General features: G+C 34.9%; 3 protein-coding genes across 3 annotated transcripts; 2 read left to right on the forward strand and 1 right to left on the reverse strand.

Annotated features, from left to right (window-relative positions):
- The first annotated feature begins 906 nt into the window (after positions 1 to 906).
- On the forward strand, positions 907 to 3871 carry LOC141682653 (pyruvate dehydrogenase (acetyl-transferring) kinase, mitochondrial-like). The gene is made up of 6 exons (XM_074487361.1): positions 907 to 1221; positions 2036 to 2294; positions 2404 to 2584; positions 2817 to 2964; positions 3076 to 3289; positions 3613 to 3871. The coding sequence occupies exons 1-6, from the start codon at positions 973 to 975 to the stop codon at positions 3669 to 3671; spliced, it is 1110 nt and encodes a 369-aa protein (XP_074343462.1). The 5' UTR covers positions 907 to 972; the 3' UTR covers positions 3672 to 3871.
- A 1337-nt stretch (positions 3872 to 5208) lies between these two features.
- On the forward strand, positions 5209 to 7436 carry LOC141684462 (putative pectinesterase/pectinesterase inhibitor 13). The gene is made up of 2 exons (XM_074489449.1): positions 5209 to 6416; positions 6499 to 7436. The coding sequence occupies exons 1-2, from the start codon at positions 5417 to 5419 to the stop codon at positions 7194 to 7196; spliced, it is 1698 nt and encodes a 565-aa protein (XP_074345550.1). The 5' UTR covers positions 5209 to 5416; the 3' UTR covers positions 7197 to 7436.
- A 250-nt stretch (positions 7437 to 7686) lies between these two features.
- LOC141684463 (large ribosomal subunit protein uL3m) lies at positions 7687 to 12577 on the reverse strand. The gene is made up of 5 exons (XM_074489450.1): positions 12051 to 12577; positions 11273 to 11482; positions 10543 to 10647; positions 8555 to 8668; positions 7687 to 8139 (listed from the first exon to the last, which is right to left on the reverse strand). Exons 1-5 carry the CDS (start codon positions 12396 to 12398, stop codon positions 7966 to 7968), a joined length of 951 nt encoding a protein of 316 aa, XP_074345551.1. The 5' UTR covers positions 12399 to 12577; the 3' UTR covers positions 7687 to 7965.
- Between the last annotated feature and the right edge of the window lie 13416 nt (positions 12578 to 25993).

The raw sequence follows: 25993 nt of genomic DNA on the forward strand, positions 1-25993 counted from the left end.
ACCCTCTTGACACGAAGGGTTGGAGCGAGTACGAGAATATAAATATTTTAAATAAAAGATATTATTTTTTTAAAAAAAATTTAGTAATAAAAATATAAACTAACTAAAAAAATATCTAGTAATTGTAATTAAAAAAATATTTGTTTTAGGTTGTACGCGTGGCATGTATGCATATTAAAATTACAAGTCATTTAAATAATTGACATGTCAGATTCTTATTAACTATGATTAATTGTCAAATGAATTATCATAATTTAGCAAAGTTAGTTGGTTTATTTGACCAATAAAAAGTATCACACGTTACTTTACAAAAAAATAACAAGTTCATTGGGTTTTTCGGCTAATAACTCCAAATTATATGTTCACTTTCACGATTTTTTGTAATGAGTCATTGAAAGAAAGTTGGTATCTAAGAGAACGCATCGCAAATTTTGAAAATTTTGACATCTAATTTAGGTAATAAAAATTGAAATGAGCAACAAATACTTTATTTTTAAATTATCAAATGTTAAAAGTACAACTCTCATTTATTTCTTTTAAATTTGTTCATTTCAACCAATATACCAAATATAAAATAAAATTTTATTTTTATCTGTCAATTATTAGTTTTCGATATATTTTAATGTTAAGTTGCTCATTTTTAATATTCGATCAATTAATATTGCAAATTATATTTGTAATCCCGTAAAAAATTGAGAAAGAAAAAATCTAATCTATTAGTGTAAATAAAATACTAGTATTATTGTAGCATGTCTTATTAGTTGTCCCTTAATCATCGAGCTTAAAATACACTGTTAGTAGATGAGATTGCCAAAAATTCAGAAGTTTAATTAATTATCATTAAATTCGGTTTTGTCGCTATATGCATAGAAAGTAGTGCCTATATACACACACATACTGGTAACTGCTAACACTACTAGTACTAAAAATCAACTTTAATTTTCCATTTGTTTGTTACATGCTCACCTTGATATGGCCGCCAAGAAACTGTACGAGACATTTTCAAAGAGCCTGATCGATGAAGCCCACCGATGTGGGTGCATGAAACAGACCGGAGTTAGTCTCCGGTACATGATGGAATTTGGGTCTAACCCCACTTGTCGAAATTTGTTGATTTCTGCTCAGTTTCTTCATAAAGAGTTGCCTATTCGAATTGCTCGTAGAGCTATTGAGCTTCAGAAACTCCCCTACGGTTTATCTGATAAGCCCGCTGTTCTTAAGGTCATCTCTCTCTCCCTCTCTCTGTTTTGTACTTTTGCTCTTTTTTGGTATGTGTGTGTGTGTGTATGTGTTACAACTATAACATGTGATGTGGTTTAATTTGTTTCTACTTATTAAAATGGGACTTCTTAAATTTGAGTAAAATTAAAGAATGAAAAATGAGACTTCATAATGTGGATGATTGATTTGAGGATTGTGGGATGGCCTAGTGGCTAAGGTCTATCTAGTTCCTGAATGAACAGGGGGCCTCCTTCGTTAAAAACGCGAAATGGAATAAAAGGGGAACATAAATTTTGTGGGAAATTATTGTGTTAGATTTTGTGGTGTTCTGTTTTAGGTAAAATTCGGATTTGTTTATGGTGAAATTGGCATTTGAGGTTTTCAATTGTTGCCGTATAGTTAAACGATTGAGGATATTTTGATCTTTAACCTAGTCCCTAGTCCCGAGTCCCGACCAAGACCCTGTTAATTTTCTTTAGGTATGTTAGTGAGATACCTTGCACCGAGTGGATAGGGGTGATGGACGAACATAAAAAGGATTCGGAACTTGTAAAAATGCCTAATACAGGGCGCTTCAAGTAAATTACACAGTAAAGGGTCTAGACAATGATATAAGAATCCTTGATGAACTTCAGAACACGATAGAATGGCTTTTTCACTGTTAGGTAGAATATCCTTTGCGTCATTTTAGTGCTTAGCTTGATCAGTGGAGTTACTGGAGTGTATATTGGTGGGTGGTTTTTAAACAAGTGAACTGGTGATATGATTAAATGAGTTTAATACTTGCTTTAATACTCACTCTTTCACTTGGTAGGTGCGGGATTGGTATTTGGATTCATTTCGTGACCTTAAATCCTTCCCTGACATCAAGGATGATAATGATGAGTTAGAATTCACAAAAATGATTAAGATGATCAAGGTGAGACACAATAATGTTGTGCCAACAATGGCCTTGGGAGTCCAACAGCTGAAGAAAGGTCTGCATCCAAAGGTGCATACTAATGGTCTGGAAGAAATTCACCAGTTTCTAGATCGCTTCTACATGTCGAGGATTGGAATACGTATGCTTATTGGTATGTGCTCTCTGTTTTAACAGTTATTGTCAATTCTTTGTCACTAAATGGTCTTTTATTATGTAAGATCCTAATATGGTTGTGGATTTCATGTCTGGATAAAACTTAGGGCAACACGTAGAACTACACAATCCGAATCCTCCTCCGGATGTTGTAGGTTACATACATACTAAAATGTCTCCTTTGGAGGTAGCAAGAAGTGCCAGCGAGGATGCTCGTGGCATTTGTCTGCGTGAATATGGCAGTGCACCTGAGGTTAATATCTACGGGGATTCTAGTTTTACTTTCCCGTGAGTATTCATTTTCCCTAATTGAGTGCTTCACCTGAAAGACCTTCCTATTGTTAGTGATTTGTTCAACTACGCTACTCATTCAAAATATGTGCTAGAGTTCTGTTGTGAGTTTTTGCTATTATTACTTTGGGGTGTAGATATTTGTTATCCATATCAAGAAGTAATGGCTTTTGAACAGCAATTAAAACCTCAAAGTCTTTGAACTCTGAATTATTTCTCGTGATGTCAGCTATGTTCCAAATCACTTGCATATGATGGTTTTTGAGCTGGTTAAGAACTCCTTGCGAGCTGTCCAAGAGAGGTTTATGGACCTGGATAAAATTACACCTCCTGTTCGAATTATAGTTGCTGACGGGTTAGAAGATGTTACCATCAAGGTCTGATTCATAAAATTTGTTGCATGAAATCTCGTGTTTATGTACATGTGCTACCAAAACAGTCACTGTTTCGAACTGTTGCTAACGAGAGTATCATATTAATATATCTAGATTTCTGATGAAGGAGGTGGCATAGCAAGAAGTGGTCTGCCTAAAATTTTTACATATCTCTACAGCACTGCAAAAAACCCGCTGTGTGAGCAGCCAGATCTTGAAACAGCAAATGTGGCGACAATGGCTGGGTATGGATACGGGCTCCCAATTAGCCGCTTGTATGCTAGGTATTTTGGAGGGGATCTGCAGATTATCTCTATGGAAGGTTATGGTATATTTTTTAACCCTCGATCTTACTGCACTGTAAATGAATTACTGAATCTAATACAGTTACACTACCATTGGTAAACAAACCTAAAGGAATAAAATAAAAAATTTATCTGAATGTGAAGCTATAGTATTGTAGCTGTACCTTTAATGAAATTTCTTACTGCCCGGTGCATTCCTGTATTATGCTAAAAATTTACTTTCAGTCTGCAATTGTAATCGACTTCCTTGCAAAAATGTAGCAAGAATGACTAGAATATACCGTGATCTGTATATGACTAGGATTGTCTTTTAATAACAGTTTGTAATTTGCCTACAACTGTACAGGGACTGATGCTTATCTTCATTTGTCTCGCTTGGGAGACTCTCAAGAGCCCCTGCCTTGATACCACCATTCTTAATAAAGGTTTGACAAGCTAAGACTGTCACAGTATCAGTATATACACATGTAGATAGTCCAAACATATAAAATTGCAGCTTATCTTCAGTTGTATGGTGATGTAAATTTGCAAAGCTTTATTGCATCTGGATGATCATGTAAGTGACTAGTAAACCGCTATATGATATTTTACCATTGTTAGACGAATTCACAATATGATTGTTAAGCTCAAAACGTAAACTTTCTATATTTCTGGTGTCCTATCTAGTGCTGCAGTAAAACTGAACACTTTAGAAGAAACCGTAAGTCTGCTACCCGGGTCGAGTAATTGTTGTATTTAAGCACTTCCCAACCAAATAACATGTTTGTGATTGTTTTCCAAGGAAAGTTTGGTAGATGACGTGAACCCGCTTTCACATGCTAACTTTCCACATCCACGGCTGATTAAAATTACGTGGAAAATGAGATCATCACCATTTTTGTGCTGTGACAAGGCCACCCATCTATATCATTTAAGTTTTTTGACCCCATATTTAAAAGCAGCTAGAATATATGCTATCAACTGATCTTGGTTTTAGTCATCCTCACAGCTGGGAAACATCGGAATTAAGCAAGATAGTGATGCAAGTCCTCATCTTCTAGGATTGGCGAGAGCCTTCATATTCCATTTATCCGTCCTACCTATTTCACATTTTTTTTGGTATATCTCAGGACTCTCGGTTTTCTGCATAAAAAAGTCATGACAGTAGATTAGAGCCAAAATGAAAAGAAAAAATAAGAAGTGCAAAACTGCAAATTAGTGTCAAACAAATATGATGCAACACTAGTCACTTTGGTCCAATAAAGTTAAACCGTTTTATTGCATGATTGGAGTTGGATTGTCCCATAGAAAATGGTATATATAATGGATTCTTAAACTCCAGGAATGTAGGTATGACACAAAAGTCACCCTGCATACTCTGCATATAGCACAGATTAGAGGGTTACCCATTAGGGAAATGCATTTGCAATCAGTTTAATCAAAACAACATCTAGAGTTAAGCAAGATTATAAGAGGCGCAATTGATCATCTCAGTAGAGTCCCAATGTCGCATACTTGTATTTTTTGTTGCTGAAGTTGTGAGTGAATGCATCCATTGTACGTATATTCAGTTCAATGCATTTTAGCAACAAACCTCAGCTACTCGCCCAAATTGTGAAATATTGACAAGATTTTTCAACAAGAAACCTCAACTGTAATTACTTCTCTCTTTACCATTAAAATCTTTTTGTTACTAAATTGCATTTTTATCAAACAAATTTAATGATAGGATGATTTATTTATTTTTCAAAAGGCCTAATATTGATGTACATGCCCAGCCAAGAAATATGAAGCCTTGATAAAGAAAAATAAGGTGAAAAACATGCATGTTTGAACCACAAAAGTCTCAAACTAAACAATTATGTAACTGTTTAATTAATACCAACCTCAGTTTATTCTAAATTTCTAATAATTAATCTCCCCAAAACTATGAGCGATGGATTATCCAATCTTAAACCCTTGTTTAAAGGACGTGCACTCATATGAGAATATTTATAATATGCATTAGCATGCATGCATGCACGGTTTACAGCATTTCATTTTACACTTTCTCTTTCCCTCCCAGATAGATTAAGATCATTCCTATGGGAACACCATCCTCCTTGTTTAATACATAACAAAATCTTCCAAAAAAAATTAGGATAGTCTAGATTGTTATGCATGTATAGAAGATGAAGAAGTTGGTTTTCTTTGCAGTTGTCGGTGTTGCGGTGGTAGCTGCAGTTATGAGCCTTATTGGCACTGATGTTGTGCACAAGAAATCATCATCAGGAGAACCAGACAAAGATCCTCTGGCTACCGCCACAAAACCGGTCGCATCAGTTTGCTCTTCCACGGATTACAAGGAGGCTTGTGTTAATAGCTTGGGACTTTTGGGTAACAATCAATCTGCAACTCCAAAGGAATTGATTCAAGCTGCTATAAACTATACCCTTAATGAAGTAAAATCGGCATTAGATAAATCAGGCATGTTAGAAAAAGCTGTGAAGGGACCGCGAGATAAAATGGCTGTTGATGATTGCCAAGACTTGTTACACTTTGCTATTGATGAGCTGCAAGGCTCAGTTTCAACTGTTGAAAACAGCGAGTTGCATAGCATGCCAGACAGAGAAGCCGATTTGAGGAACTGGTTGAGTGCAGTAGTTTCATTTCACCAAACTTGCATTGACGGATGTGGTGAAAATCATGATCTTAATGAAACAATGTCAAACGCACTCATGAATGCCACACAACTGACAAGCAATTCATTGGCTATTGTTTCATCAATGCCTGATATTTTTCAGAGGTTTAACATTTCTGTAAATAAGACTGCAGCCTCTAGACACCTACTTGAGGCAGCCGAGGATAATGAGAACAATTATCCTTCGTGGCTTTCAACTGCAGATAGAAAATTGCTAGCCAGTGATAATGCAGGGCTGACACCCAATGCGGTTGTAGCACAAGATGGAAGTGGACAATACAAAACTATTGGTGCTGCTCTTGCTGCATATCCGAAAAACAATAAAGGGAAATATACTATATATGTGAAAGCAGGAACTTATAATGAATATGTAACTGTTTCCAAGTATCAAGTGAATGTGTTTATGTATGGAGATGGGCCTCGCAAGACTATAGTCACTGGCAATAAAAGCAATGCCAAAGGAGTTTCAACCATGCAGAGTGCAACCTTTGGCAAGTATACATTAATTTACACATAATTATCATAATGAAAAATGTAAGTTAGATGTACTTACTAGATGATCATTCATTGCAGCTGCTGTTGGAACGGGATTTGTGGCTAAAGATATGGGATTCCAGAACACGGCAGGTCCTGATGGACATCAGGCAGTGGCTTTAAGAAGTCAATCAGATATGTCTGCATTTTATAACTGCAGAATTGATGGATACCAAGACACCTTATATACACAAACACATCGCCAATTTTATCGCAACTGTGTTATCTCAGGCACCGTTGATTTCATATTTGGTGATGGAGCTGTAATTATTCAGAACAGTTTGATCATTGTCAGAATGCCAAGTGAAGGCCAGAAAAATACAGTTACTGCACAAGGGAGAACAGACCGCCATGAACCAACTGGCATAGTCATTCAAAACTGTCGCATTGTCCCTGATCAAAAACTCTTCCCACAGAGATTCCAAATCCAAACTTTCTTGGGAAGGCCCTGGAAACAATTCTCTATGACGTTAATCATGGAATCAACACTAGCTGACTTCATACAACCAGCTGGATGGATGCCATGGCAAGGGAACTTTGCACTTGATACATTGTTTTACAGAGAGTATGCAAACCGCGGTCCAGGCGCAGATACTGCAAAAAGGGTCAAGTGGAAAGGCTACAAAGTTATTACTGACAGGAATGAGGTTCTTCCATACACTGCTGGACCATTTCTTCAAGGAAACGAGTGGATCCAAGGAACTGGAGCACCTTTTGTCCTCGGCTTGACAACTTAAAACATTCCAATTTCACAACATATAGTGTTCTCTTCTCTCACATCACTAAATTAGAAAACATAATATTCTAACTGTTTTGTAACCATAGTCTGCTGCTGTGCCTTCATCTTGTCCATTTCTTCTTGAATGTGAACTTTAGTTCCAATTTAGCGTATGTATTATCATTCCACAGTTGAGCTAAATAGTGTGTATACATCTGAGCGAATTAATTATACTGTTTCCTCGTTATATGACAAGTATCTGCATAAAACAACTTCTATTAAACTTGCCACTCAAAAGATGGATTTCTTTGTCAAAAAGGGTTAAAGCCCAGTAAACCAAAAACTGTTCCGGCCATCAACAACAGTACGACCTCCATTTTCTTGCATTTACTACACACATTTCTGACAAACCGTATTCTAAATTATTGGTTCTCATTTAAATAGAATTAGATATGACAATTCAGCTAACTTGCCAGTTCCAAACAAAAAGATTTTCAGCTTGTCCAGGATCAACCGACTCAACATTTATTTAAAAAATAAATATTAGATCCAAAAACAATTCCAATCTGTTTGACCTTCAGAGATGGAATACATGACAATATTACAGAAATAACTAATGTGCTAATTTGGCTGCAGAGGTCAACTCTTTTACTACTCCATGGACAAAATTAGGAGGGGAAAAGGTAGCAAAAATAATGAACATGACAAGTACTTTAACCATGGTCGCTGGCATAAATTGATCTCTTTGATAAGGCGAATAAACATCTCCGTTAGTCAGCTGCCATAAACTAGTCTGCTGCCATAAACGGATCAACATCCCCAAGATCGGCTATCAGAGGTTCTAATGCCGACAAGTCCTCGTCTTCAGGAGCAATATATGTAGGAAATGGAAGCAAAGATGCATCTGTTTTCTTGTAAACGGCATCCTTAATAAACACAAAGTTCCCTGTAGCACCTGGAACCTGAAGAACAGTAACGTTAAGAGACCTTAGAGCACATCTTTTCACAAAATCTCAAGCAGGCAAGCAAATATTTGCCTCCTGTTTATATTTTACTAATATATCGATTCTTGATTTTTTCTTCGTTATAGATTACACAACCTTACATTTTTTTTCTTTAAATATACTGTACCTACTTTGAAAGGAAGGTTTTCAAACATCCCGATCAACAACGAATATAAAGGCCATGTATAATTTAATATATTCATATAGAACTAACCAACTACATATTTATTGAGTTCATGCACCAAATACCATACCGAAATCAGATACTTGTTTAGAAAAAGAAAACTTTCACATGCATAAATATCAGTTTTCTGATTTACATCCAACTAAAAAGTTACTAGGAAACGGAAAAGAGAAAGTTGGAAAATCATACTTGGCCTCTCACATAAATCAAATTCCTTGCAGGTTCTATTTTGTACACCCAAACATTTTTTACTGTTCTTTGCTTTCCACCCATGCGGCCAGGCATCTTCTTGCCTTTAAATACCTGTTGAAAATGACCGAAATATTGATCTTACCATATTAGTTACTATTTCCATTAATAAGGGTCGCGTATAAGGTACTCAGTTTGGTATCAAGTCAAAGTAAATGATACACTTGTTAATGGCAGACAATAAAAAAAACTACTGCCACAATTGCTCTAAAATAATTATTGAATTCTGAAGATGCATTAATCATTTACTTCCTGCACAAATATTTAATGGACTGAAATTGTGTTCACCTATACATTTCATACTTTACTTCTGCAGTATAGTAAATTTAAATAAAGCTTCCCTCGAACTTTAAAATACAAAAGTGACCTTTTCCACAAGGGAATAGTTACCACTCCCCTGCAATATAATAGTCAGAAGGCGTAACTTCTCAAGCAGACTGTTTAAGGCAACAATTAGAATTGTAATAAATGCATTAATAAAAAAGTAAATATGAAGAATTTTTTTAGGTGTAATTTTTCCAATCTACGAAAGATATAAATGAAAAAAACATTGCTTCAACCCCCCCCCGAACCCCAATTCTTGCTCAATTATTATGGAAAGTGTAGGAGCTCGACAGCTCATTGCATACTTTAGCAAGTGCTTATTTCTCGGGCACCTTTAAGTATTTGCAAAAATAGGCACTTATTTTAGCCCAAATATATCGATGCAAATGGGGGATAAATGAAGTGAGTAACTTGCTCTTCCACAACGGGATTCTTCCTTTTGCTTGCGCATATCAACTTCTATGCCTTTGACTAGTGGTTATTTTTGTCACGCATGGACAAGGAAGGTCCAACACAGTAAGTTAGATCTAATTATAAAAAATATTATATATCAATTAACTTGCTTATTTCTGCAAGTAAAACATTCACGTTCTCGAATAAGAATTTTCAAATCATACTGACTAACTAATGGATGGCAACATTTTCATTAAAAAATTAGAATTAAGCTTTCTACATCATTTCAGAGTGTTACTGTTACAGCAATTACGACACGTTTATGACCTGGAAGGATTGATTTAGAATTATAACAGTGGTAAGGCATGAGAATTAGTAATATAAGGGGTCTCCGACTCCGAGTAAAGAATAATTAATATTCAAGTAGTGCTGGATTTGGCTTATTTTGATTCGAGAAGGCTTAGGAGACCTAGAAGTACCTGTGTCTGTCTAAACCTCTAAATTGATTTAGTGGAACAAACATATAAAATATAGGAGTGATGCCCCTCCCTCCCTCCCTCCCTCTCTTCTCTGTTCTCTACTTTTCCCCATGATTTCTCCCTGATTTTATCCTCTGTAAATTACATTTCTTTTTTATCAATACAAGAAATTATGATACCATATGTTTCTTTCAAAATGTCCTGTTTTAGTCACAAATGCATTATACAACGTTACTTTAGATTTAAAATTAAAATTAAGTGACATATAGGCAGGCCCACAAGTCAGGTTGAGTTTACAATACAAACGATGTCTTCTCCTTACCAATCTCATAATCTCAGACATTTCTAAAATCATATTCTTTTTCAAATGAGATGCTATGCTATCTATCTTAAAAGTGCATAACCAGGACGCATGTTAGTGGCAATGTGATATAATTTTATGGTAAATGAAGTCCTTATATCTAATTTCAAGAGATAGAACAAATAAAACACTGAAATCTAGTTTTAAATTTAGATTAAGCAAGGCCGAGAAGGATTTAAAAAAAGATGACATGGACTATACAAATCATTTGAAGATAGTGATTTATCAAACTATAATATATGTAAACAAACAATAGAAACTGATTTTGACAGGCATTTGAAACTAAGAAATATTACAGAATATAATCTAAACAAACTTATAAAAACATACAGATTAACTTATTATGCATCTCAAGGGGAAGTCCAACACACCTTTCCAGGAGCATCCCTCTGACCAGTAGAACCGATACTTCTATGCGATAATGACGCACCATGAGATGCAGGCATTCCTTTAAAACCCCATCTTTTCATGCCACCCTACATACAAAATAATTAGTAACTCGCCAAATAATGCAATGCATAAAAAAACAATCCCTGTTTATAAACTTTCTTTATTCATAACGAATTATGCAAGTGATTTAATATCTAATCACTACAAGGACAGCCAATGATTATTTGTGAGATTACCAGTATGCATTTAGCTATAATTCACTGCCTCCAAATGGATAACACCGATTATTGAATGGTACGTAAGATAAGTAAAGACAAAAGGGAGGGAGTAAGAAAGATCGGATGATTTAAAATTTGTTGAGAAGATAATGAGCTCTGTAAAAGGAATAGACCAATAGAAATAAGGGAACAGGTAAAAAACGGGCAATGTGCTCCATTGTCAACCAAATTGCCAAATTAATTCATTCTAACCTTCCCAAACAAAGGGATAGCAAGCAGAGAAGTTGGTATCCAGCTAAGATATAATCTTATTCTAACACATCAGGGTAATATTTATGACTATATTTTGGATACAGGTAGTATATAACTATATTTTGGGTACAGATAGTAAAAATTGCATCATTTTGAATTTATATAATCCAGATACATCTAGAATTAAAGACCTACAAAGACAAAAATAAAATAATTGACTAAAACAGCACATATCCCCCACCTGGAATCCCTTTCCTCTAGTAATTCCAGTCACGTCAACATACTGACCAGGTACGAAATGGCGTACACCTAATGATGTACCAAGTGGAAGAAGAGCATCCCCCGTCACCGGGAACTCCTTAAGTTTCCTCTTCATAGGAACCCCCTGAGCTCTAAAATGACCCACTTCTGGTTTAGTCAAATGCTTTTCCTTTTTATGCCCGCAACCAATCTAACTAACACCACACCACCAAAAACAAACATTTCAACAAGTACTCAACAGTCATCTAATAAGAAAATAGTGCCTAAAATACTACAATTTGAACATATAGATCTGATAGTACCACAATTTATAAATCGGTTCCAAGATACCAAATCAAATATCCACCAACCAAGCATCACATGAAAGCAGGAAATAGGCATCTTCAATATTCTTATGCTACAGATGTGCATCTGTTAAGATGCAAAATATGTGTATGGGGTGCTACACATGTCCTCTATGGCTACATCACAAAAAGGTTTTCAAAATCTATACTTCAATCACCCAAAGCTTATAATAGCTACCCCAAAAACAAAAATCCCATCCCATTAAACTGCAGCATTTTCGACAACCTCTTCTAAAACACAGTGGAAAAGGTCTAACATAAAACCCTTCAATAAAAATCAAAACTTTAATCCAATCATATTCTTGAAATTCACACCAAACCCACAAAATACATCAACACAACAAAAACCCAACAACAACCCTAATCAAGAAACATCACACAAACACATAAAAACACACACACACATGATCGCACCTGGAGAGCAGTAATGCCTTCTTTGTCAGGAGTTTTAACCTGAGAAACAATATTATCATCAACCCAAAGAACACTAATAGGAACACGTTTACCCCATTTATCCCAAAGAGCACTCATCCCACATTTCACTGCAATCAAGCCTGTTCTTCTTGAATTAGCCTTCATAACTCCAGCTTTAAGCTCTATTACACCAGATCTTTCGTGGGTCTCATCAATTAATGACTCGGAACTGAATAATCTCAAATGGGTCGGTGTAAAACTTGTTGCTTTTGTGTATAAAGGTGTTGGTTTGGGAGAGATTGAGAGAGATCTTAGGAGAGAGGTTAGGCCTCTTGATGCTGCTGACATTGTCAAGAAAAGGGTGAGTTACCAGGGTTGTGTTTGTGTGTATAGCTGTGTGTTTGTGTGTATAAGTGTGTATTTTTAAGGTTGTGTTGGGATGTTCATGGAGGGGGTGCTGCAGATGGAGAGGAGAAAAATGGGGGAAATGGGGAGTTTGAGTAGGGTTTTAGAAGGGAGGGTTTTGATTGTGTGTGTTTGGTCTCAGAGAGTGTTCCGTGGGACCTAATGGAATTTCAACAAATGAAATAAATTTGTTTGATTCTTAAAATAATTTAGGCAAATTATCCAAAATACTATATTTTTAAACTTATTTACGAAAATTAAAAAAAAATTACTTTCACAATATAATTTTTTAAGTTTTATTTTCAAAAATACAGTTTGCACCATCTGCAATATGTTATTCAACTTAATTTCCAATTTTGAAAAAAATGAATTTAAAATTGTATTTGTTGCCTTTCAAGTTTGCAACCTTAAGATTAACTTAAAAAAAAATCAAAATTTGCATGATAGATTGCAGAGGTTACAAATCGTATTTTTGATAATAAAACTTAAAAATGTGTAGTTTTGAAATAAGTTTAAAAATAAAAGTATTTTCGAAATATTTTTTAAAAATTACGGTATTTTTGAAAAAATTCCAATAATTTATAATGACTTTTTTTTTATTATTAAGAATGAACAATTTTTATTTATGAGAATAGTTAAATTTTTAAAAATATACATATATCTATACAATATACTGGTCAATTTTAAAGAGAGAACCCGGTTATCTTATCTGATTGTGGAATTTAGTGGAGAACCCTTAATTATATTATAAAATCTCATCACAAACTGTAAAATTTTATTTTAAAAAATATAAATTTCGATGTTAATTTATTATAATAGTTATATTTTAATAAAATAAAAAGTTTAACACATCAAATTTAAAAGAAATGATTTGAAATTTGGTTCTGCTGTAAAATAATTTTGAATAAGTGCAATTTTACCACAAACACTTTAAACTATTTTCATTAATTTCAATAATTTTTAAATAAAAAAGTTGTGCAACTTTGTTTTTAAATTTGATAATTAAAATTTGTAGCTACATATAAATGAAAGATGAATTAAATACGTGTATTAAATTTATTTATTTAACGATTCTTTGCGGAACGTTATATAAGAAGTTCTCTCTTAATTGCTACCCAAAAATTATACTTATAGAGAATGTTATTCTAATAGATACAAATACTTTGAACTGGAAATTGAAAAAGTATCACAATCAATCACAATTACTGTATCATTACACGGGATCACTAAAATAAAATTACATAATTTTAATTATTAAAATAAGGGTGTAACAGTTATAAATATATAAATCGATAAGTTAACGATCATTATACATACACATAAGAGTTATAAAGCTAATTTATTATTTCTGTATAACTAAAGGGAAATTTTATTTTTCAAATTTTTTTTTTTCATTTCCAGAGCAAAAAATTACGAAAAGACCGAATTACCATTATATTCATATTTTTTCGGGGCTTTATTGTAAATGTGGGCAATTTTGTCATTTTAATCTTCTTTTACTCTGAAAATAAAAATGTGTCTCTGAAAATAACATGTCGCTATAAAATGTTATCATAGATTATTGTAGTTCGAACTTGCATCATTGTTCATCTCATACCATTATTTCTTGAGCAGTTCGAGTAGTGATTTCAGGAAGAGACTAAATAATTTCGTGACCCATAATATTTTCAAGATCATTAATTAAAGAATTTCAGTCTGAAAAATCATGATCATCCTAAAAACCAGTTATTTCAATATCATAGCTCTTTTCAAGATTTTTCGCAGGTCAATCTTAAAAATTCGGTAAACAATTCAAATCCTGAAAAGAACTGATTCAATTTTTAATATCGAACTTTCAGTTAGTGTTGGTTGATTAGTAATGGAGACAAGAAATATGTTAGAGATGTAAATGAACCGAGCAGTTGCTCGTTCGGCTCGTGTTCGAGTTCGGTAAACTTAACGACGAGCTTACCGAATAATATTTTATGTCCGATAAACTTAACGAACCGAACTCGAATTTGAACAACATTTTTTGTCCGATAAGCTTAACGAACCAAACCGAAGTTTTTGGGTATGCGGTTCGTGCTCGATTTGTTAAGTTTGTGTTCGAATTCGGTTCGGTTGGTTCATTAGATTCGATACTAAAATAAAATTTTAAATTAATATGTCAATGATCCAATTGTATGAATGTTAAGATATATATAGATTTTAGTCGTGTAAAAATATAATTTAAAAAAATTAAATTTATCATGCATGACTTTATAAAGAAAATCCAGTAAAACTAATACTCTCTAAAATGAGATTCGTTCACGATTCACAAAATAAATTTTTAAACGATTTCTCAACTATCTAACCATACGTATGTTAAAATATATTAGTTTTATTGATGTAGAAAAATAATTAAAAAAATTAAAGTTTTTTTTTGCATGATCTTACAAAGAAAATCTATTAAAAGTACTCACTTTAAAATGAAATTGGTTCTTGATCAACCAAACAATTTTTTAGATAATTTTTTTCGATCAGACTTTACGAATGTTAAAATATATTGATTTAAGTCATATAAAAATATATATTTTTTGCTTTAAATTAAGTTAAAACGTCCTAATTTATTTTTTGAAAATATGTTATGTTAATGAATTGTTCGTGTTCGATTCGCTCGATTAGTTTTTCGGACAATTCGTGTTCGATTCGGTAATTACCGAACTCTAACTCGAACACTGAATTTTTTTCGATAGTGTTACTAAACATTGTTCAGTTCGGTAGGTTTTTGTCCGTGTTCATTAAGAGTTCGTTGATATGTTTATTTATATAACCGCTAGTGCACGGTGTTTATTGCTAGTACAAAATGGAAAGTGGATCGTATCATCATGGAGACAAGTTCTATTAATTTAGATCCAATTATTGCGATTGTTTTAAGAACAAAATGATTGTTTGTATAATTTTAGCTAGCTAATAATTAAAACTAAATTAACACTAAACTATTAGATTTTAAACAAGGAAATAAAAACCTAGGGCAATCAGTTCCACCATGTTCGCATAATAATCGGCTTTTAAGCTAAAGTCACTAAAGTTGTCATGTAAATAGAGTTTGTTGATCTATCTCTCGAGTATTAACACTCTCGAAACATGCTTATACATTAAATTTTTTTTGATAATTCAATCAATCTGGTAATTAGAGAAATGATCATCTCTCTCGAGTATTAATGCTCTCAAAAATCCAATGATAAACTTTTCGCACTCAAATTCAGTTATGCTAATAGTATGTACGCTCTAGTTAGTAAAATCTCTCGATCTATTACTCATATTCACATAGAATTAATTCATAATATTGGTTGATTACACAAATTAATAGTTAAAACATAATCAACTTAAATTAAGCATAATAAATCAAACTATTGTGAAAATCATGCCAACATTGCAGTGCAAACATGTCTTCCCCTTAATGCCCTAACGACTATTGGCTAGTAAATAAACAAGTAAAACAACTATTAAAACAAACAAACATAGTTACACTAATAAGAACATAGAAGAATTCAGATAGAAAACCCTGTAATATTCAATCATGTCGCAAGATGAAAAACCACGTCTCACTATTGGTTTATCTTTGTAAGAACCCTAACTATAATTCTAAAATATTATACTCTATAATAGTATGTAAGTCCCTATTCTATGTCTAAGCTCATAATAAAATCTGATTTATAATTTAATAATACAAATATTTTATTATTCTTATAAATTTACAAGTAAAAATTCTAAACTGAGTGAGATTCTTTGATAAAAATTCATAGCTCTATGTTTTCCTCTGTTTCTATACTGCTTCAATTGGATTCTCTTTACTATACCATCCTTTAAATAAAGGGAATTTCATAAACTTCACGTGGGTTATAATATTGTCAGAATCAGATTTCTGAAAAATAAGATATGGCCCAAACATTGTAATACCTCATGTAGCCCAATATTTTTTTGAAATTTTACTTAATTTGGCTCCAAAATAGCTTTTTTTCCAAATCTAAAATTTTGTGTATCCAAAAAAGCATCAAATTTATCAAATAAATATTCAAATCAGTGCAAAATACGATAAACATGAGAATATAATTTTCTAAAATCTAATAAAAATATATCGTATTAAACAACCCCACACTAGCATTTGCACGTCCCCGGGAAAATAAAAAAAATAAAAATTAAGTCTTAATTAACTAACATTATTTTCGTGGATGATACGACTGCATTGAGCATATGCAACAAGCCGTTAACCCTAGACACCCCATCTTTAGTTAGAAACCCATTTGAGTAGGGTTTGGTCTAGAGATAGAGAAGTAGGAGAAGGAGGTCGAAAAGAACAGGAAGAACTAGCCATGCGAGGAAAACACTAAAAAAGTTGAGGATAAAACTAGGAAGATCTTTAATGGACTTTGTTAGAAATATTTGTATTAGTTTGATGATAAGTTAAACAAAACACTTAAGTAAAAATCTAGTGTTTGTAGCCTCAACGGATAAGACCACTTTGGCTATCCGTTGATGGAGTAGCTTTACTTAGAAATAAGTTTAGTATTATAGCACATTTCAGTCTCTGCATTTAAGTTATAATTCTTAGAAGTTATGGAAAATTATAAGTCATGTTGACTACTAGTGGATATGCAAATAGGAGGGCTAATTGTAAATATTTCATGCCTTGTAATTTTGTATAAATGAAGTAGTATCAACTGATAGATTAAAGGCCATCAACGGATGAGAAACAAAGCTTCAACGGATGTCTCTAAAACTTCAACGGATAACATCCATCAACGGATGAGTGCATCAACTGTTAAAGCATCAACGGATGTCACTAAAGCATCAACGGATAAAGCCATCAATGGATGAAAGCTTCAACGGATGCTCAGTTCCATAACAGTTGATAGTGATAATTCATAAGCTGACAGAGGCACATGGGTTGACAGAGACAATTGGAATGTGGTAGCCTCTTGGAGGAATCAAGAAAAAGCAGCATTTCCATTCTGGTGCAAACAAGGAAGTATTCAAAGATTCACAGATTATCTTAAATTGCATTGGATAGAGAAATGAAGAAAAAACATGTGAAGAACTATTTTATAATTATATTTTATCTTTGTCTTCACTTGTAAACTTGGTGATATATAAACCAAGTTGCAGTTAGTAATTAGGTATGAATTTTCCAGAGCTGTTTAGAGAAACATAGAGAGAAAATCATCTAATTTGTACTAGGAAGCAGCTGTGATCAATTTTTTGTATCATAGATTTTCTGAAATACACATCTCTGGTGGAACAACAAATCCACCAGAAAAGTTTTTAAAGCCTTTGTGTTCTTTACATTTGTGTCTTGAATATACATCTGTCTGCACCTGCTCAAAGCAATTCACACACATCTGTTCATCATACACTAAGCAACTTGAAAAAGTTTTGAGATTTACATTAAACCCCACTTCTGTAAATCTCATTGTTAGTTCCTTGGGAATAACAGACTTCGAGAACTAACTTGAGAGAAATTTTGAAGAATGTTTATTGAAAGTGGAGGTTGGTGTGAAAATGAAAGTTTACACTTCCATTATTATACAATAAGGGTAACAAGCCGCCTAGTAGGTAAAAGTCCGTAAATGATGAAAGTCTTGCCAAATAGTAAGGATTTGGATAGGCAAAAAAAGGCCTCACAAGAGACTCAAAATCTAATAAATGATCTTTTGAGAAACAAGGCCCGATAAGAGGCCCAAGGTCCAGTAATATACCAAAACAAATAAAAGAAAAAGTCCCCATAAGAGACCCAAGGTCTTGAAAAAACCTCAATATTAACAAGAACCCATAAGAGGCCCAAAGTCCAAAAATGGCCCAAAATAAATTAAAAAACGCCCCATAAAAGGCTCAAAGTCTAACAATCGCTCCGCTAAAAAAATCAGGCCTAAAAAGAGGCCAAAGGTCTAGTAAAAGACATAGAATACAAGTTATTGCTAATACAAAAACATCATAGAATACAAGTTATTGCTAATACAAAAAGAGGAAAGTGATGGTTCCAAATCTAACCTAGGGACGCCTATGTAATTTAAACGATGGACATGACTGATCAAGGAGCTGTGAAATCCCGTGATCAGGGCCTTTACTATGGTACACCGCAAAAATTTTGGACAAAAAATCACATATTATGTCAAAATAAAATAAACGTGACATCAATCAACACGCACACACAAATTTACAGTAGGGTGATGCCCTGTGTCAGTGATTAAAATTTTAGAAAGAGACGTAACCTTGAAACTAAAAGTCCAAAAAATCAGCAGACATGCACACTTAAAATTTAAACATTTGGTAAAGAAGGCAAATTAATTTTGGAATACCAAAATATAAATTTAAAAGTTGCCACGACTGGGCGCCTGGGAGACCAGGGACCCTTATCGCACACGAGCATCAGCAAGCCTGGAGACCTTGGTAACCTCAGCGCGCGCGACCAGGGGTCTTGGAAACCAAGGTTTCCATGGTTCCGGTGATGTCTGGCTCAGAAAAAATCAATATTAAAAAACCGATAGATGACTATGTAACGCCCGAGAAATTTGAGGTAAGTAATTTAAATCAATTATTTTATTATTTTATTTTATTGTTAAGACCGATTAGATAGTTTTAATTTTTCTACTCCTTAACATCGTTAGTCTAATTTTAGTCGTGAGTCGATCTACAAGCATATATTATATATATATAAAAATATATAAGCTATTTTTCAGAGCATAAAGAAGCACCTTAACAGCCCTCCCATGCTATCTAACCCGAAGGTATGGAAAGTTTTGGTCCTCTACTTTGTTGTTTCTGACTTTTCAGTTAGTGTTATGTTGGTCCGGGAAGAAGGTGATGTTCAACTCCTGGTATACTATGTGAGTAAAAGGCTAGCTGATACAAAGACTCAATACGCAAGTCTCGAGAAATTGGTATATGCTCTAATCTTGGCCTCTCGGAAGATCTGGCCCTATTTTCAGGCCCACAAAATAGAAGTGAGGACCTCTTATCCTCTCAGGCAGGTGACGTACAAGCCCGAGGCTTCTGGTTGAATGTTGAAATGGACAGTAGAGTTCAGCCAGTTCGAGGTGGATTATAAGCCTAGGACTGCGATTAAAGGTCAGGCCTTGACCGATTTTAGTTTAGAGTTTTTCCCACATCAGGAAATGGATCAGCGAGCCTTGATTGTCACACCTGGGGCGGAGGATAATGAATATGGGAAGCTGAATAGTGCCCCATGGTGGAGCATTTTCATGGATGGAGCCTCTAATGGGGAAGGGGCAGGAGCCGGAATTGAGTTGATTAGCCCATAGGGACACAAGATAAGACATGTGACCCATTTGGCTTTTCATGTGACCAACAATGACGCTGAGTACGAGGCTCTAATCAACAGCCTCAAACTAAATAAAGGTCGAGAATTTGAATGTGTTTAGTGACTCCATGATCATGGTCTACCAGATAAACGGGGGGTACCAAGCTAAAGGGCCGAGGATGAAACTTTATTTTAAAATGTGCATAAATAATAATAGGCATGTTCCATGAAGTAAGGCTAGAACTTATCCCACATGAGCAGAATGAAAATGCAGATGAGCTAGCCAAACCGGGCTCGCGTTGTGAGGCCACTCTGTTAGGGGTCGTTCCCTTGGATAAAAAGAGGCGGCCTGGTGTGCCCTAACATGGATGACTCTTATTTTGGCTTACATAAAATACATAAAAGAAGGGTCAATTCCAAACAGAAAGAATGAGGCAAGGAGGATGAGGTATAAGGTAGCTTGTTATGTGATATATGATGGGACTCTATACAGAAGAGGGTTCAATGTGCCCCTCCTCAAATGCATAGATGGTGATGAGAGCAACTATATCATGAGGGATGTACACGAGGGCATTTGTGGCAATCACTCGGGAGGTAGCTCTCTAGCTCAAAAAATCCTCCGTCAAGGTTACTATTGGCCAATGCTGAAAAAGGATACCTTTGAATTCTCTTGAGCTTGTGATAAGTGCCAGAGGTATGCCAATCATTATAACAACCTCGTGGCCCCTCTCACATCTCTCATGAGCCCTTGGCCCTTCATAATATGGAGAATCTATTTGATTGGAGAGCTCCCAAAGGCCAATGGGGTGTTAAGTATGCAGTGGTTATGGTGGATTACTTTACAAAGTGGGCAGAAGCTGAGCCTCTGGCCACTATTACAGCAAAGAAGCTCAAGGAGTTTGTGTACAGAGCCATTGTGTGTTAGGATGGCATCCCACATAAGTTGGTCTCTGATAATGGACAATAATTTGACAGCAAGGAGATGAGAAAATTTTATGAGCAGTTGGGATTCAGAAGAGCTTCAGTGTAGTCAGTCACCCTCAAAATAATGGATACACTGAGGCTGTTAATAAGATCATCAAGCATACCTTGAAGGCAAAGCTGGAGGAGAATGAGGGAACATGGCCAGATGAGCTCCCAGAGGTCTTGTGGTCTTATAACACGACCCCAAGAACTACAACCGGGGAAACACCTTTCTCTTTGGTGTATGGATGTGAGGCAATGATGCCGGTAGAAGTGGGAGCATGATCTTTTCGAAAGGATAATTATGAGCGGAAGGCGAATGGGGTTAATTATCGACTTTACTTGGACATGATTGAGGATGATATGATCAGGATAATAGCTAGGGCTGTCAAACGGATAATTCGGATACAGATTTGCTTATATCCGTATCCAGATCCGAATCTGAAAATTCGTATCTATATCCGAATTCGAAAATATTTAAAAAATAATATCTGAATCTGGATCCGACGGATACTATCCGGATACAGATAATAGCCGGATCTGAATACGATTTTCAATGAGATTTTTTTATTTTTATATTAAAAAATTTTAAAAATTGAAAAAAATATAATAAAAATTAAAGTATCATTAATAAAAAATTAAAATAAGATTTAAAGAGATTTAATATTATTTTAATTTATTCAAAAATTAATTTTTATTTATCTTTCCGATATATTTGTTATCTTTAAATTATTGAACTCAAATAATTTTTTAATATATGTTTAACTATTTTTACAATTATATAAAAAATTTATAAAAATAACATTTAATATATATATATATATCTCTGTGTGTATGTATATACACACACTATAAATTTTATATAATAAATTTTAAATTACATAAATATTTAAATATAATATATTTATTTAGATTCAGATATTATCGGATACAAATATGCCTATATTCGTATTCGTATCCGCAATCGTCAGATTCAAATACGGATAATATTCGCTTTTTTCGGATACGGATAATATCCGCTTTATTTCGGATACGAATGCGGATTTTTCGGACGGATATCGGATTTTTCGAATTTTTTTGACAGCCCTGATAGCAGCATATCAGCAAAGGACAGCTCGACACTATAACAGCAAGGTTCGAACCCAGACTTTTAAAGTGGGAGATTTAGATTTGCGTCGGGTCATGCTAAACACCAAGGTAGTGATTCATGGAGTCTTTGGGGCAACTGGGAAAGCCCCTACAAGATAAAATTAGTACTTTGGGAGGGAACCTACCATCTCAATAATGCAAGATAAGTTGATCCCACAGGCCTGGAATGTGGAGCATCTCTGCAAGTATTATCAGTAATATTATTCTTTTTAGACTTAGTATTATTAAAATATTCATAAGTCTCGGGGGGTAGTGTTATATAGGTACCTCCCCGAGGTCATAAACATGTACTTGACTCACCTTCCACTATTTATGAATGAATGCCTAATTGCTATTTATTTCTTTATGCCTTGATTGTTGACATTTGTTAATAGACTAAGATACCAGCAGGGGAGCCCGTCCTAGGGACGCCCATGCGAGGAAAAAATAGTTATTTTCTTAGCATGTTAAACTTACAAATCGAGCTGGGTTTCGGCCTGCTTAGAAACAAGGTTTACAATTCGAGCTGGGCCTCAGCCCGCTTGAAAACAATATTTACAAAATGGATTGCTAAATATTTAAACAAGATTGCAGAATTAATGCAGGGCGAGCTCGCGATCTCAACTAGAGTTACGCCATGCGAGGCCAAAATTACAAAGGTTTTAAAAGCGAGCATCGACTTGAGCTTGTGCCATCGGCTCACATTTATAAATTCTTCTGCTAATGATGTGGACATGCGATGCGAGCCGGTGGGCTCGACACGCTATCAAATGAATAAACTTGCCATATGCGGCTAGAATTTATAGGCCAGTGGTGATGCGGGCAGGTTCTACTTAGATTTGTCATGAATACATTTTTACTTGTGTTAAGAATGGAAAGCAACACAAGCTCATAGAAAGACAAAAGAAAAGGGGGCAATTACACAGAAAATCAGTAGTATCAAGATTCCTCCCTTTGATAAGGCCAATTACACTTTATGGAAAAAGAAAATGTTACTGTTTATAAGAATGGCCAATCATCTCTACATTGGTATCCTCAAGAAAGGGTCCTTCACTCCTGTAGTTAGAGTTGAGGAAACCACAGATGGAGATTTCCAGCTCATTATGCTCCCAAAGATCCTTCTGAGTATACTGAACCTGAAAGAGAGAAAGTTTCCCTAGACAGTGCTTTGTAACTGATACTAATTGAGTCACTTGACAATGTAATGTATAATAACATTGTCAACTGTGACACTGCTAAACAGATCTGGGAAAAGATTGAAATACTTTGTGAAGAAACTGAGGAGGTTAGGTCAAATCAAAGAAGGATATTGATTTCTCAGTATGAGGGTTTTATGGCTAAACCAAAGGAGGGTATTACTGATGTGTTTGAAAGGTTTAATAAGCTGATAAATGACTTGCAGCTTCATGATAAATTTTATGATGTTGAAGAAGTGAATTTGAAGTTCTTGCTCACTCTCCCTGACCATTTGGAACAAAAGATCTCTGCAATCAGAGAAGGAAGGGATCTGAGTAGAATCACACTGGAAGTGCTCTATGGGGTTCTGAAAACTTATGAACTTGAAATGATTCAAAAGAAATCATTAAGGGCTGGTCAAGGATATGTAATGGATGGCTCAAGTGCACTGATTGTGAATGATGGCCAGACTTCTAATGATGAGCAAAGATTCCCAACTCCAACAACTTCTACAAGTGAGAAAAGAGTCAATGACACTGAAGAGCAAGTCATACTGGAATTGGATGAAGAAGATGAGTTCTACACTCTTGATGAGCTTGATGAGCTAGACAAATCAATGGCTTACTTGGCTAGAAAATTCTCTAATATTAGAGTAAAGAAACCAAGATTTTTCAAGAGCAAAGGACAGTCCTTCAACAAAGATAACAGCTGGAAAGGAAAAGGGAAGTACACTCCTGATAGCAAAACTGGCTATAAAACTGGATCTGTTGATAGATAAAAAATAAGGTGTTTTAACTGTGATGAGTTGGGCCATTTTGCTACAGAATGTAGAAAACCCAAAAAGGCAAAGAAAGACAAAGCCTATCTTGAATTGGAAGCAAAGTATGATGCTCTTCTAAAGAAGCAACAAGGGAAAGCTTATATTGCAGAGGGCAAGAGCTGGGATGATTCAAATAATGATGAAGATGAAGAAGTCGGAAACTATGCATTCATGGCCTTGGAGCAAGGAGATTCTTCATCATCTAAATCACAGGGCAAAGGGAAGAAGGTCATATGGATCATTGATAGTGGATGTTCCAGGCATATGACAGGTGATAAGGCCCTGCTATCACAATTTGAGGAGATGGCTGGCCCTTTGGTGACCTTTGGAGACAACAACAAAGGATTCATAATGGGATATGGCAAGATTGTTTCTGGAAATGTTGTCATTGAAGATGTAGCACTAGTTGCTGGATTAGAAGTAAATCTTCTAAGTGTTAGTCAATTTGCAGACAGAGGTTTTCAAGTTGTTTTCAACAAAGAAGATTGTGCTTTTATTAGAAAAGACTGGTGAAATTGCTCTTAAGGGAGTAAGAAAGGGAAGCTTGTTTGTTGCAGACTTAGACTTAACAAATAAGGAAGGGGTGTGTTGTTTCTACACCAAGGCATTAGAAGAGCAAAGCAAACTGTGGCATAAAAAGCTATCTCACTTGAATTTCAAAGCAATCAACACCTTATTCAAGAAGGAGCTTGTGAGAGACATGCCCAGTTTGGAATTTACTCAACTGGAAGTTTGTGAAGCTTGTCAGAAAGGAAAGATGAAAAGATCAAGTCACAAGTCAAAATCTGTGAATTCCATAAGTGCACCTCTGTAACTTATTCACATGGACTTGTTTAGGCCAGTAAATGTCTTGTCAATTTTAAGGAACAAATATGCCCTTGTCATGGTTGATGATTTTTTAAGATACACTTGGGTTGAGTTCATGTACTCTAAAGATGAAACTCCAAACATTATAATTGAGCACATCAAGAAAATTGAGAAGCAAGCTGAATGAAAAGTTAGTGTGAAAAGATTGAGGAGTGATAATGAAACAGAATTCAGAAACTCAATATTAAGTGAATTCTGCAAAAGCAAAGGCATTGTTCAAGAATTTTCAGCAGCTAAAACACCTCAACAGAATGGAGTTGAAAGGAAAAATAGAACATTGGTTGAAGCTGCTAGAACTTTGCTACAAGATGCTCAGTGGCCAACTAGTTTTTGGGAAGAGGCTGTTAATACTACATGCTACACTCAAAACAGATATCTCATCAACAAAGCTCATGGCAAATCACCCTACTCAATCATGTCTAACAGGAAGCCTACAGTGAAACATCTACATGTGTTTGGAAGCAAGTGTTATATTCTAAAAAACAACTCTGAATATGTGGGAAAATTTGACTCTAAAGCTTTTGAAGCAATTTTTCTGGGATATTCATTGGAAAGAACAGCCTACAAAGTTTATGTGATTGATCAAAAGAAAATTATGGAAAGCACATATGTGACTTTTGATGATGACAAGTGTCCAGGCTTAAAATGCCTTGATGTAAATGATGCTGAAGCCCTTGCATTTGAAAACCTAACCATTGATAGTGATTCTGATGAGGAAGATGAAGTTGTGACACAACAAGTGACAAATGAAGAAACCTCTGAACAAAATCATGGAAATGAAAGCTCTCTCCAGACACCTGAATTTGATGGCACAAACTCAGGGGGAGAAGGAGAAAATGGAAATGACAGTCATGGTAATACTGAAGGAAATGATGAAGGCACAACAGACACACACCAGAAAGTGGGATAAGAGTCATACAGTAGAAGCTATTATTGGTGATCCCTCAGCTGGTGTGAGAACTAGAAGTGCAACTGCTAATGAATGCCTACATGCATGTTTTCTATCTCAAGTAGAGCCCAAGAAAACTGAAGAAGCCCTATTGGATCCTGACTGGATATGTGCTATGCAGGAGGAGCTGAATCAGTTTGAGAGAAACAAAGTTTGGAAATTAGTCCCTGCACCAAAGAATAGAAGCATAATTGGAAGTAAGTGGGTGTACATGAACAAAATGGATGAAAATGGAATTGTTACTAGAAACAAAGCAAGGTTGGTTGCTAAAGGCTACTCACAAGAAGAGGGAATTGACTATGATGAGACTTTTGCTCCTGTTGCAAGACTAGAAGCAATAAGAATCTTTCTGGCAT

Source organism: Apium graveolens, chromosome 9, assembly GCF_009905375.1.
Source record: "Apium graveolens cultivar Ventura chromosome 9, ASM990537v1, whole genome shotgun sequence".
NCBI lineage: Eukaryota > Viridiplantae > Streptophyta > Magnoliopsida > Apiales > Apiaceae > Apium > Apium graveolens.